This window comes from Hippichthys cyanospilos, chromosome 15 (assembly GCF_059441005.1).
Source record: "Hippichthys cyanospilos isolate Australia breed blue-spotted pipefish chromosome 15, RoL_Hcya_1.0, whole genome shotgun sequence".
Taxonomy (NCBI): Eukaryota; Metazoa; Chordata; class Actinopteri; order Syngnathiformes; family Syngnathidae; genus Hippichthys; species Hippichthys cyanospilos.
The window spans coordinates 14,218,475-14,231,600 of record NC_142383.1 but is presented as its reverse complement, the minus strand read 5'-3'; the positions used below and the strand labels follow the sequence as shown (position 1 = coordinate 14,231,600).

The following is a 13,126-nucleotide window of genomic DNA, read 5'->3' as shown; positions in this document are numbered from 1 at the left end:
GGGTCTGAGCCTTTGCAGGTTACGAGGGCGTATTCTGCCATATTAACGCCAACGAGTGCGCCAGCCAGCCATGTCTCAACAATGGCAAATGCGTGGACAAGGTCAACTCCTTCCACTGCGAATGTCTTCAAGGTGAGGAAAAAAAAACTTAAGAACAGGGAATTAATTGGGAAAAAAAACAACATTTTTAGCCAGAAATTGAGCAAATTGGCGGGCCGCGTAAAATGATGTGGCGGGCCGCAACTGGCCCCCGGGCCTTGAGTTTGACACCCGTGCTTTAGAATCCCCTCTTTCTGTTCAGACAATTTATCCAAGAGTGGATCATTAACCTTTTTGTTAATGATTACACTGGGGAACGCAATTTTTCTTGAGTTAGGTCTGAGTTAGGCTTTTGTTCGTTAGGTTTTTGAGTGAGGATCTCATTTTATCTCACCAAGATTTTGAGTTCCAGTGGTAACTTGCTGTTTTTCTGTCACGTTTACTGCGCTCTTTTTCTTCCTTTTAAGTCAAACGTAAAAAAAAAAGAATCAACCTCTACAACAGGGATTTTCATGCATGAACATATTAATTGCAATTTTTTAGCTCCATAGTTTTATTGATATTTTTCATATTCTTAAGTCAAACTAGAGAAAAAAATGATCAATTTATATATTTTTTTTTGTGGGGGGAGGGCAAAACAAAAGTTACATATCTACTTTGCGAATTTTGGATACTGTGGGTATTTTTGGAATTCTAGTAATAAACAAGTGAACACTTTATAGGATACTTTTTTTATGAAAAACAAAGAGGAAAACATTGATTACATTGATTGAAAACTTGATTATAAATCAAGCAAAGTCTTCAAACGTTTAATCAATGATTAAAAAAGATTCTCGATTAATTTGGCAATCGATTGTCATGGTGAACAAATGGAGAACATTAGCATATTTGGCGCGCATGGGAGTTTGTACTAGCGCTTAGCGCCAAAAGCGGGGGCAGGGATTGGTTTATGGTTCGCCAGGCTGAGCCTTTTGTGTTATCTGAAAGAAGCCTTTGGTGCAAGGGAGGGCTTGGAGTAGTGGTGAAGGGAGGGGGCTTTTTTTTTTTTTTTTTTTTAATCAATCTTAGCCATGTATAAAATTCCTTTTGTTGAATGGCACCTGCAGGATTTTCTGGGAGTCTGTGCCAGGTGGATATCGACGAGTGTGCCAGCACCCCTTGCAAAAATGGAGGAAAGTGTACGGATGGTCCCAATAAGTACACTTGTGAATGCGCTGAAGGTACGCCAACTTTTTTTTTACTTTTTTTTGGATGTATATTATTTAGATTTTGTCCCATCCTCTGTTTGTCCAGGTTACACGGGGCAACACTGCGAGACCGACATCAACGAGTGTTACTCGGACCCCTGTCACTACGGCACCTGCAAGGACGGCCTGGCTTCCTTTACGTGCTACTGCCGGCCCGGCTACACGGGCCGACTGTGCGAGACCAACATCAACGAGTGTCTGAGCCAGCCATGCAAGAACGGCGCCACTTGCCAGGATCGAGAAAACACCTATATCTGTTCCTGCCCCAAAGGCACCGCAGGTGAGAGCCCGTCAAGTGGCGTTTTGAAAACCCCCCCGGGAAATCAGTTTTCAGCCCAGTAATTTTAACTCATTCCATCCCAAAGACGTATTTTTACGTTTTTTTACTTTGATTTTTCAAAATTTCTGTTATTGTTGTCTTGGCTATTGTTCTCTTATTATTGTGTTTGGCTAAAGAAGGGTCTCAAAAAGCTGGCGCTAAATGAATGAAGTACAAAAGTAACTGATTACGCTTGGTAATTTACCACTTAAATAATCAATTACTTTCTGAATTACTTAAAGTACAGTAATTGTTTTAGTTTTTACTCAGCACTTAATAACCTAAAATAATTGATTAGTTTAGGTTATATTTAATAACCTAAAATAATTTATTAGGTTATTTTACAAAACTAATCAATTATTACTAAAATAATTGATTAGTTTAGGTTATATTTAATAACCTAAAATAATTTATTAGTTTAGGTTATTAAGTACTACTAACTTTAGATAATTAACTGCTAAAGTAATAAATTACTTATGTAATTACTACTGTACTGAATTATTTAAGTGATTCAGAAGTATTTAAGTATACAATTATTTCAGGTAATTTCTTAGTAAAGTAATTGTTTTTGTGTTTACTTTAGCACTTAATTAGCTAAAGTAATTGATTAGGTTAATTAACATATTTATTTACTAAAGAACTAAAGTACTTTAAGTCATTTAGAAGTACTTAAGTAGTGAGTAATCAATGATTTTAGTTAATTTCGTCGTAAAGTCATTGTTTTCTTTTTTATTTTAGCACTTAATTACTTTTAAGTAATGGATTACTTTATGTAAATAAATAGTCATGTCTATAGGTAATTAAGTGCGAAAATAATTGATTTGCTTTAGGGAATTAAATTCTACAGTAAAAAAAGAAATCAAATGCTTTAGGGAATTAAGTACCGTAGGAAAAAAGATATTGATTACATTAGTGGTTAAGTGAAATTTTAACATTTTCTTATTGAAATTTGTAGAAAAGGGAGCGATTTATTGTATTGTATGTTTAAAATGCATTAAAAAAAATTGAAATCTCTATGAAATCCCCCGTCCAGGTTTCAACTGCGAGATCAACCTGGACGACTGCAAGAGCCACCCCTGCGACTACGGGAGGTGCATCGACAAAATCAACGGCTACGAGTGTGCGTGTGAGCCGGGCTACACAGGTGAGTGCTGGGTGGAGTTTACAGGTGGGGGGACTACGAGCATAAGGGGGGGCGGATAGGACAGGTGGCTGGTGGACTCGCTCTGGCGGAACAATGGTGTCGGGTTGCCTGTGTGTGATGGGGTTTGAAACACTCTCCCCAACCCGGGCAAAAAAAAAAAAAAAAACTTTTGAAAAGACTCTGTAAGATGAGCTTTTAAAGAGAAAAGGACGTTTAATAATATTTATTGTGTGACTACATGACGTTCCTGTTGGTCTTCTTGGCCCGACGGAACCGGTTCTGACCGGTATTGTCTGTGCGATTATGCTAAAAGAGGGCAAGCCAGGACCAAGAGTGTGCGTGCCCCCCTTTGGTCCCCTCCGTCTTTCTGTGCGGAGGCCGCGGCGAGACGGAGACGTGAGGGGACAGAGGACCATTGTGACTGATGATGAGGCGGTTGGGCCCCTCCCCTCCTGATGGATGAAGAGTAAGGGAGGGGGGGGGGTTAATTGTTACTCGGCCGTGTGTGAAATGGGTCTGGCCTTCTGTCCCTGTAAACAAGCCTTGTGAGGTTAGGTGTCCCTAGATTGGGGGGTGGTGTGTGTGTGAATAGGGAGAGTAGTCCCCCCCCCTCCCCACTCCTTCCTGGCGACACCTCCCCCTCCCATGGCCCAAACGCTCCTTCTGCCTATTCAACAGGCTGCTATTCAATCAATACCGGCAATGCGCACACACACACTCACACACACACAAGGGGCCACCGGGCTGGGTGCACACACTGAGCAGCTTCTGCTTTTTTTTTTTTTTTTTTTTTACGCTCAGGGAGTTTTTAGTGTTAGCTCTCTATTGTCCCCAAAAGCCGCACTGTTCACCTCAACGGCGGGGGGGTGCAAAGAATACCACAGCACAAAGCGGTGAGCAATGTCCAGCTGTGCTTTGGCGATGTGCAAAAATTTGTGCACAGGCATTCGCACCACTAAAATCGCTTCAAGGTCAGTGGCGCCTTCTGAAATTTCACTTCAAATCTTGTGGTGGCAGAGCAAAACTATTATTTTGATTTGATTTCATCCAAACATCCCCAGATGCTTCGGCACTAGCTAGTTTCCATAACATAATAACAATAATAAACACAATGCTATTTCAAACACATTTCAAACCACCATAAACTAAAATCAATCAAATTAAAGGCCTAACAGGTCAAATACAAAACTATCAGGAATAATCAAGGAAATGCCTTCTGATATTCTTTACTTTTAATTTGTAAATATCTAATGTTACTAATGAGCTATGTGCTCAGACGAATAGCATTACATAACTCCAAGAGTAATACCTCTTGATGATTATTGCGCTTTTTTCGAAGGTGTAAAATATTTACAAAAAAACACTTAAAAACACTTGAAATGTTATTTTCAAATAAAATACAACAAAATGCTGTGCCCCACTTGAAAACATTTGCAAGCTAATGCGCTAATCCCTAGCATAAATACTGATTGCTAACTCGAAGCTAATCGCTACTTATCTTGAATATTAATCATAAGTAAACATTTCGGGCATCTCTAATACAAAATTAGAATTCACAAACCCTTTATTACTGTATATACTGACGACATATCACACAGAACATTTACAATATGCAGACGCGCGTTTTGCGCTAGCTAACGAGCTAACACGACAGCATCCGAAGCTTTGTAACTATAATAAGACAAAAATAAACTATGAACAGAATGTGAACAAAACATCTAAACAAAATACTAACATTTATACCAGCAAAGTTCTAGAGGTGGCGCCACTTCTGACAAAATCATCCGATCTTTTCAGGAACAATGTGCAACATCAACATCGACGATTGCGCCATCAATCCGTGTCACAACGGCGGCACCTGCGTGGACGGCATCAACAGCTTCACCTGCCTTTGTCCCGAGGGCTACAACGACGCCACCTGCTTGTCGCAGGTGGATGAATGCAGCAGCAACCCGTGCATCCACGGCCGGTGCCTGGATCTCATCAACGGGTGAGAAACGCCCTCGGATTCTCGCAAAATAGCAACCGGATGGTGAAAATTCCAACTTTTTGTTGTTTCTTTTTTCATCAAAGCTATAAATGCACCTGCGATTCTGGCTGGAGCGGCCAGAACTGTGACATCAACAACAACGAGTGCGATTCCAACCCGTGCATGAATGGAGGATCCTGCAAGGACATGACCAGCGGCTACCACTGTACATGCAGAGTGGGCTTCACAGGTCGGCCACCGATATTATGGAAATGATTTTCGTCACGATAACGGTTATTGAGATTGAAATCACGATTAACTCATTCAATCCCAAAGACGTCTTTTTACGTTTTTAAAAGTCCATCCACACATTCAATCCCAGCTATGTGTGTGTGTGTATATATATATATATGTGTGTGTGTATATGCGTGTGTGTGTGTGTATATATATATATATATATATATATATATATATATATATATATATATATATATATATATATATATATATATATATATATATATATATATATATATATATATATATACACACACACATACCTGGGACTGAATGTGTGGATTACTTTGAGTAATTAAGTGTTGATTACTTTGAGTAATTAAGTACAAAAGTAATACATTTCACTCTAAAGTAATCAATTACTTAAATCATTCAATGCCAAGGACGTATTTTTATGCTTTTTCTTAAGAGTCCAGGCATTCAATTTTTAAGTATCAATGACACTTAAGTATCTGGAAATTAATGTCCTGAATGTACTTAAGTATCGATTTAATACTTAATTATTTCAGTCCACTCTTCAAAAAACGTGAAAATACGTCCCTGGGATTGAATGAGTTAAGTGTCTATTACCTATTAAAGTAATGTATTACTTTATCTATTTAAGTACCTAAAGCAATTAAATAATGTAAGAATGCTAGCAGCATGCTGCATTCATGCTCGTTTCAGAAAGTCGGGAACTTCCACAAACATTATCAAACTCACAGTTTTAAAAATCTATTAATTGTCCAGCCCTTTTTGCATTTCCATTTTTTTTTTTCATTTTCTGGTTTCTAAGCAAGTGTATTTGCACCACGTAGGACCCAACTGCCAAACGAACATCAACGAATGCGCATCCAACCCCTGCCTCAACCAGGGCACCTGCATGGACGACGTGGCGGGATACAAATGCAACTGTCAGCTCCCCTACACCGGTACGACGCGTAGCCGCTCGCTTCATTTGCCGATAAGCGAGGCCGTCTTCCTTTCTTTCCGCGCTCAAGCTTTATCAAGCTCATCCAGCGGTCGCTCTGTCGGGGATGCTTGTTTTTGTCGTGGCCGCGTGGAAAGATCCGCCTGTCTGTGATGGAGGGATAACATAGAATGTGTGTTTTTCTTTGTTGTGGGGGTCCACATATAAGCGGGAGAAGTGGAACTCGCTCCGCACCCCCATTCCCATTTCCGCCACGTCCTGTTTCCTGTCTGTGATCGCACAAAAACAGGAAACAGGAAAGCCCTTCCTATTTGGTTAAGTCGTCATGGAAATGGATAAGGAAGACGGATGGAAACGCGGGCCCGCGTTCTCCGGGCCGCTCTTACTTATCCCTCCTGTTATGTTGGGAGTCAAACGGATCCATTTGAATGTTACGGGAAATTTGAGACATAGTTTGTGGAAAATTATATATCGCCAACATACAGGTATCCAATAACACTAACATATCGAATAACAATGGCATTGCTGCACATTTTTGTGAGTGCATTTCAAAATATCTGATGTTTTTTTGACGTTTATATTTTTTATCCTCCTGTGGGTCAAACTGACCCATTTGAAAGTTATAGTAAATTTTGATTCTAGTTTTCAGTACAGATGCAGACTTTGCTTGTCTTTTGCATCATCAACATGTCCATCTGTATACAATACTTTTTTTTAATTTTAACTTTTTTACAATATCACAACTTTTTTTTTTTTTGTTTGTTTGTTTTTTTTTGGGGGGGGGGGTGGTAAATAAGCAAAACAAGGGTCAAAGTGACCCAAGAGAATTCCTGCAGTTTGGGAGTGGGATTGTCAAGATTAGTTAGTTTGCAGAATTACATAGTAAATAAAATTCTGAAATATTATATATAATATTTGGCACCTTCAGTAATACATTGTGTATAATTACACATGACACCGGGTCAAATTGACCCAGGATGTTATTACCATTCCAGAAGAACTAACGCAATACACAAGTATAAATTAAGAATTGCCTTTATTACTTTGTGAGTGGATTTACAATCAAAAAAGAAGTTTTGACAGTTTGGATAAATACACACACCCCTGGGTCAAATTGACCCAGAGATATTTTTGCTGTTCTTGAGAAATGACCATAAATCACTGGTTCAAACAAAACAATGTATTTGGATGATTCACATTTCACACGCATTTTTTTGTAAGTGACCCAGTTCCACACAAACATAACAGGAAGCTAAAGCAGCTTCAATTTTTTTTGTTTTTCTCAGGTGAAAACTGTGAGACTTTGCTGGCCCCTTGCAACTCGAGACCCTGCAAAAACGGCGGCCTGTGCAAAGAGTCCGAGGACTACCAGAGCTTCTCGTGCAGCTGTCCGGGAGGGTGGCAAGGTCTTTATTTCTATTTTATTTTTGTTGCATCATTTCTTGCATCTTCCGGGCCTTGCAAATAACGAGGCTCTTGTTTTTGAAATCAAGGTCAAACCTGCGAGATCGATATCAACGAATGCGTGAAAAGCCCGTGCCGCAATGGTGCAGTTTGTCACAACACCATGGGAAGCTACCAGTGCACGTGCCTGCCTGGCTACACGGGTCGGAAGTGTGAGACTGACGTGGACGATTGCAAGCCAAGTAAGGAGCATTTTAAACATCAATTACAAATGTGGAGTTACAGCTAGATCCATTCATCTTGCCCACTTCATAGTCTTTGGGTATTATAAAATTTTCCAACCTAGACAGATTTATGACAAAAATGCCATAAAGAGGGACAAAATTACAGTTGTCTTGCAGTATATGCTAATTATAACAATTTGGGTGCAATCTTTTTTTTCTTTGTAACAATGCTGTAATGCTGGGCAATAAAATTCGTTTTAAATTGTTACTTTAGAAACGGGATCTAAAAGAGTGAAACAGATTTAAAATCAGTGTGTTTTGGTATACGGTGTTTCCCCGCTATGGCAGATTTTTATTCATAATCATGACTTTTACTATTGCACGTTTATATCGCTAATTTTTCTTCCTTTTAAATCAGGGCAACAAAAAGCAATTTTATTGATTAACAAACAACAAATTTAACCTAATACATGGAAATTTATTCATCACCATGTCTATTACTTGTTCATTTTGCTATTTGCTTTGCAATTTTTTGGGTTCTTTTAAGTCTGGCCAGACAAAAAGATTATATACATTTTATAAACTGTAAATTTCTGACTATAAGTCATAACTTTTTCTCATGATTTGAGCCCTGCAATTTATAATGCAGTGCAGCTGATCTGTAGTTTTTTTTTTTTTTTATCGGCCACTAGGGGGCAATCCTCTCCTAAACCGGAAGTGTCAATTTATGGAACAACTATAAAATAGAACTGAAAGGATGTGAATCATAGACGTGTAGTTTTAAAAAATAAAGTATTAAAAATATAAAGAACATATGTATAAATTGAATAAGCTCTTGTAGGTGAACATTTGATCGATGCATGTATATGCGACCCTCCTGAGCATAAGCGGCTTTAGAAAATGGATGGATGGGTGCTTGTATATATGAATTATATGTAATGTTTTTACGTATTTAATAAAATAATCAAACAACCAATGAAACAAAGGGAGACAGAAGAAGACCAAAAGACAGAGGAAGAACATAAGTCTTCTTATATTCATCGGTTTTCTGTACGCTAACGATATAGCCTCCAATTTCTTTATCACCACGCCCAAATATGTTGAAGCATCCCCTTTGCGTGCATTTCAGATCCGTGCAGCAACGGCGGCCTGTGCCACGACGGCGTCAACGCCTTCTCGTGCACCTGCCCGCCGGGCTTTCGGGGCGGCAGATGCGAGCAGGACATTAACGAATGCGAGAGTAACCCCTGCCGCAACGGCGCCAACTGCACCGACTGCGTCAACAGCTACACGTGCACGTGCCCGCCGGGCTTCAGCGGCATCAACTGTGAGATCAACACCAACGACTGCACCGACAGGTGAGCTTCGTGAAAACGCGAGCGAATTCGCGGAAAACCTTGGGGATTTTAACCCTCCTTTCGGCAGCTCTTGCTTCAACGGCGGCACGTGCGCGGACGGCATCAACGCCTTCACCTGCTTGTGCCTGCCCGGATTTACCGGCAGCTATTGTCAATATGACATCAACGAGTGCGACTCCAGACCGTGTCTCAATGGCGGCACATGTCTGGACAGCTTCGGAACATACAAGTGCACCTGCCCACCGGGTTATACGGGCGTCAACTGCCAGGTGAGCGGAGATCTCCTCTGTGCAGGGTTCCGCGTGAAATTTTCGACAAAGTTAACATATCTTTGCTCGTCAGAACCTCATCCGCTGGTGCGATTCGTCGCCTTGCAAAAATGGGGGGACGTGCTGGCAAAAGGGGGCCTCCTACACCTGCCAGTGTCAAACTGGATGGACTGGTCTCTACTGTGACATCCCAAGCGTGTCATGTGAAGTGGCGGCCAAACAGCAAGGTAGATATTACTCTTGCCTTGAGGTACGAGTGTACAGTGTGTGTGTGTATATATATATATATATATATATATATATATATATATATATATATATATATATATATATATATATATATATATATATATATATATGAGTTGATGATCAAATATGAGCTTCCCTTTTCCATTTAATGAAAAAACAAAAAATTGACGTCATTTGACGTCATTGGCACTTCTCATTTGAGCTCCACTCAAGGCACTTTACGTCAATGGCACTGAGAGTGTTAAAAACATGACTTTTTTTTAGGGGGTACGATTTGAATGTTTTGCATCATGCAACTCGGTAATGGAAGGGGTTTTGCCATTTTTTTCTCACAGGTGTGGAAGTGGCTCACCTGTGCCGGAATTCTGGCCAGTGCCTGGACGCTGGAAGCACACATTACTGTCGCTGCCAGGCGGGCTACACCGGCAGCTACTGCCAGGAGCAAGTGGACGAGTGCTCACCGAATCCGTGCCACAACGGAGCCTCGTGCACCGATTATCTTGGAGGCTACAGCTGCGAAGTATGACATGACTTTAACTCATTCAATGCCGGGGACGTAATTTCACGTTTTTTTTCAAGTCCGGACATTAAGTCCCAGATACTTAAGTATTGATTTAATATATAAGTACTTTAATATCAATACTTAAGTATTGATTTGATATATAAGTACTTTAATACTTAAGTATCTGTGACTTAATGTCCGGACTCTAAAAAAAAACGTTTTTTAAGAGTCCGGACATTAAGTCCCAGATACTTAAGTATTGATTTAATATATAAGTACTTTAATATCAATACTTAAGTATTGATTTGATATATAAGTACTTTAATACTTAAGTATCTGTGACTTAATGTCCGGACTCTAAAAAAAAACGTTTTTTAAGAGTCCGGACATTAAGTCCCAGATACTTAAGTATTGATTTAATATATAAGTACTTTAATATCAATACTTAAGTATTGATTTACTTTATAAGTACTTTAATACTTAAGTATCTGGGACTTAATGTCCGGACTCTAAAACAAAATGTTTTTTAAGAGTCTGGACAATAAGTCCCAGATACTTAAGTATTGATTTAATATGTAAGTACTTTTACTTTGATACTTAAATATCTGGGACTTAATGTCCGGACTCTAAAAAAATGTTTTTTAAGAGTCTGGATATTAAGTCCCAGATACTTAAGTATTGATTTAATATATAAGTACTTTAATATCAATACTTAAGTATTGATTTGATATATAAGTACTTTAATACTTAAGTATCTGGGACTTAATGTGCGGACTCTTAAAAAACGTGAAATTACGTCCCTGGCATTGAATGAGTTCAAGTCTATGCATGAACTACAACCTGATTTCATGCTACAAATGCTCACGTTTGTTTCCATCACCAGTGTCTCCCTGGTTACCACGGTGTAAACTGCTCAAAGGAAATCAACGAATGCCAATCTCAGCCTTGTCAAAACGGAGGCACTTGCATCGATCTCATCAACACGTACAAGTGCTCCTGTCCCAGAGGAACCCAAGGTACATAATTGCTCTCCGCATTCCCCCAATCTAAGACCAGGCCTAAAAACTTCCATCTCCCTCAGGTGTCCACTGCGAGATTAATCTGGACGACTGCAACCCGTTCAGCGACCCGCTGACGCACGAGCCCAAATGCTTCAACAACGGAAAATGCGTGGATCGCATCGGGGGCTACCAGTGCGTGTGCCCGCCGGGCTACGTGGGCGAGCGTTGCGAAGGCGACGTCAACGAGTGCTTGTCGGATCCCTGCGACCCCAGGGGCTCGTATAACTGCATCCAGCTCACCAACAGTTATCGCTGCGAATGCCGCACCGGATACACAGGTACCGATTGCGCATTGGGTGAAATCTACACACGTACATAACAGTAGACAGCAAAAATGACAAAAAAACACGCTGCCAAACGTTGTGAGTAGGCCGGCCAACGCTTCAAAATAAACCTTACAATGCCAAATAATTTATGGACATGAATGCTTTGGGACACTTTATTTTATTTTATTTTATTTTATTTTATTTTATTTTATTTTATAAATTCTTCCCTGAAAAGCATGTTGCACAAACTTCCTCGCTCCTGCAGTGAGCAGTCTCGACTCCCGATTAAAACCACGTAAAGTTATCCTGAACCATCTTCAAATGTCAAATCAAGGGCCTCAAAACGACTAAATTACGCTGATGTTGCTAACATTTAGCGCGCCAAGCAAACTATTAGCTGCTAGCTAGCAGGGCTAGCGTGCCCCAAGAGCAGTCAGATCACTTTGCAGATGTAGTTTAATAGACTTATATCAACACACTTTTGAACATACCAGGCTGAGTCAAATATGTTTCTAACATAATTGAATGTTTTTCACTTACCAGGCCAGCGTTGTGATAAAGTTTTTGATGGTTGCAAGGGAAGACCTTGCAGAAACGGAGGAACGTGTGCGGTCGCCAGTAATACCCCTCACGGTTTCATTTGCAAGTGCCCGCCGGTGAGTGCAATTTTCTACACTTCGACCTTCACGCTTATTCATAAGAAATCAAAAAATGTTTCTTTTGTTAGAACCACTTTCAGGTTATTTGATTGCTATGAATTTTGCTGACCCATGACAGTAACAATTTCCACATAATTGGAATCTATTGCAATGCATTGGGAGGAGACAAATACTGTTTTATTCATTGTAATATTTCAAATGAATCGTCTGGTAAATTGGTGATTTGTATTTTTTCCGTCAAATATCGGCATCGACCTAAAAAAAAAATCGATTTTGGTCAGGCCCTCATTTTTAAAACTGAGTTAGTTTTGAAATGATTTGAATGAAATACGCTATTATCTTTATGTTGAATCGAAATGAAACAAATACAAACATCTGCTTATATTTTGGGAAACAATAATCAACATTTTTGCTGATTTTATGACACGTTATGGACCAAACCAGTAACTGAATGATCAAAAGAAAAATTTGCAGATTTTTCCACATAATCGACTTAATTAATAAAAATCGGTTTAGAAAATAAAGAACTTTTTGCACCCCCGTCCCTATCAGGGCTTTACGGGCTCCTCCTGCGAGTACGATTCCCGCTCCTGCGGGAATCTGAACTGCCGGAACGGAGGAACGTGCGTCTCGGGCCACCTGGGCCCGCGCTGCCTGTGTCCCCCGACCTTCACCGGCCCCGAGTGCCTGACCCCGACGGACAGCCTGTGCGTGTCCAACCCGTGCTACAACGGCGGCACTTGCCAAATCACCCCGGACGCGCCCTACTTCCAGTGCGGCTGTCCCAGCAACTTCAACGGCCTCCTGTGCCACATCCTGGACTACTCCTTCGTGGGCGGCTTCGGCCGTGACATCACGCCTCCCCCGGAAGTGGAGGTGAGCTGCGAGAACCCCCAGTGCGACGAGTGGGCCGGCAACCACATCTGCGACTCGCTGTGCAACAACCACGCCTGCGGCTGGGACGGAGGAGACTGCTCCCTGAATTTCGACGACCCCTGGCAAAACTGCTCGGCCGCTCTGCAGTGCTGGCGCTACTTCAACGACGGGAAGTGCGACGGCCAGTGCAACAGCCCCGGATGTCTCTACGATGGCTTTGACTGCCAGGGGCAGGAAGGCCAATGCAAGTAAGTCTGGAACTTTAGCGATGGAATTTTTTTTTTTTTGTCACTCGGTTGAAAACTTTAGCTATGCTACGCTAGCTTGTTTTGA

The 13,126-nt window shown here is 40.7% G+C and overlaps 1 protein-coding gene across 2 annotated transcripts in view; it reads left to right on the top strand.

Moving 5' to 3' along the window:
* Positions 1-13,126, top strand: part of notch1a (notch receptor 1a) — a 36,069-nt gene that overhangs the window by 15,256 nt on the left and 7,687 nt on the right. For both annotated transcript variants that reach the window (XM_088435130.1, XM_088435129.1), the window contains exons 9-25: positions 19-132; positions 1,146-1,259; positions 1,333-1,566; positions 2,639-2,749; positions 4,547-4,739; positions 4,823-4,968; positions 5,813-5,926; positions 7,212-7,331; positions 7,419-7,571; positions 8,683-8,911; positions 8,979-9,180; positions 9,254-9,407; positions 9,765-9,949; positions 10,815-10,947; positions 11,013-11,270; positions 11,802-11,914; positions 12,470-13,041. In XM_088435130.1, the coding sequence (XP_088291256.1) occupies positions 19-132; positions 1,146-1,259; positions 1,333-1,566; positions 2,639-2,749; positions 4,547-4,739; positions 4,823-4,968; positions 5,813-5,926; positions 7,212-7,331; positions 7,419-7,571; positions 8,683-8,911; positions 8,979-9,180; positions 9,254-9,407; positions 9,765-9,949; positions 10,815-10,947; positions 11,013-11,270; positions 11,802-11,914; positions 12,470-13,041 (3,145 nt within the window). The remainder of the gene's footprint in view (positions 1-18; positions 133-1,145; positions 1,260-1,332; positions 1,567-2,638; positions 2,750-4,546; positions 4,740-4,822; positions 4,969-5,812; positions 5,927-7,211; positions 7,332-7,418; positions 7,572-8,682; positions 8,912-8,978; positions 9,181-9,253; positions 9,408-9,764; positions 9,950-10,814; positions 10,948-11,012; positions 11,271-11,801; positions 11,915-12,469; positions 13,042-13,126) is intronic.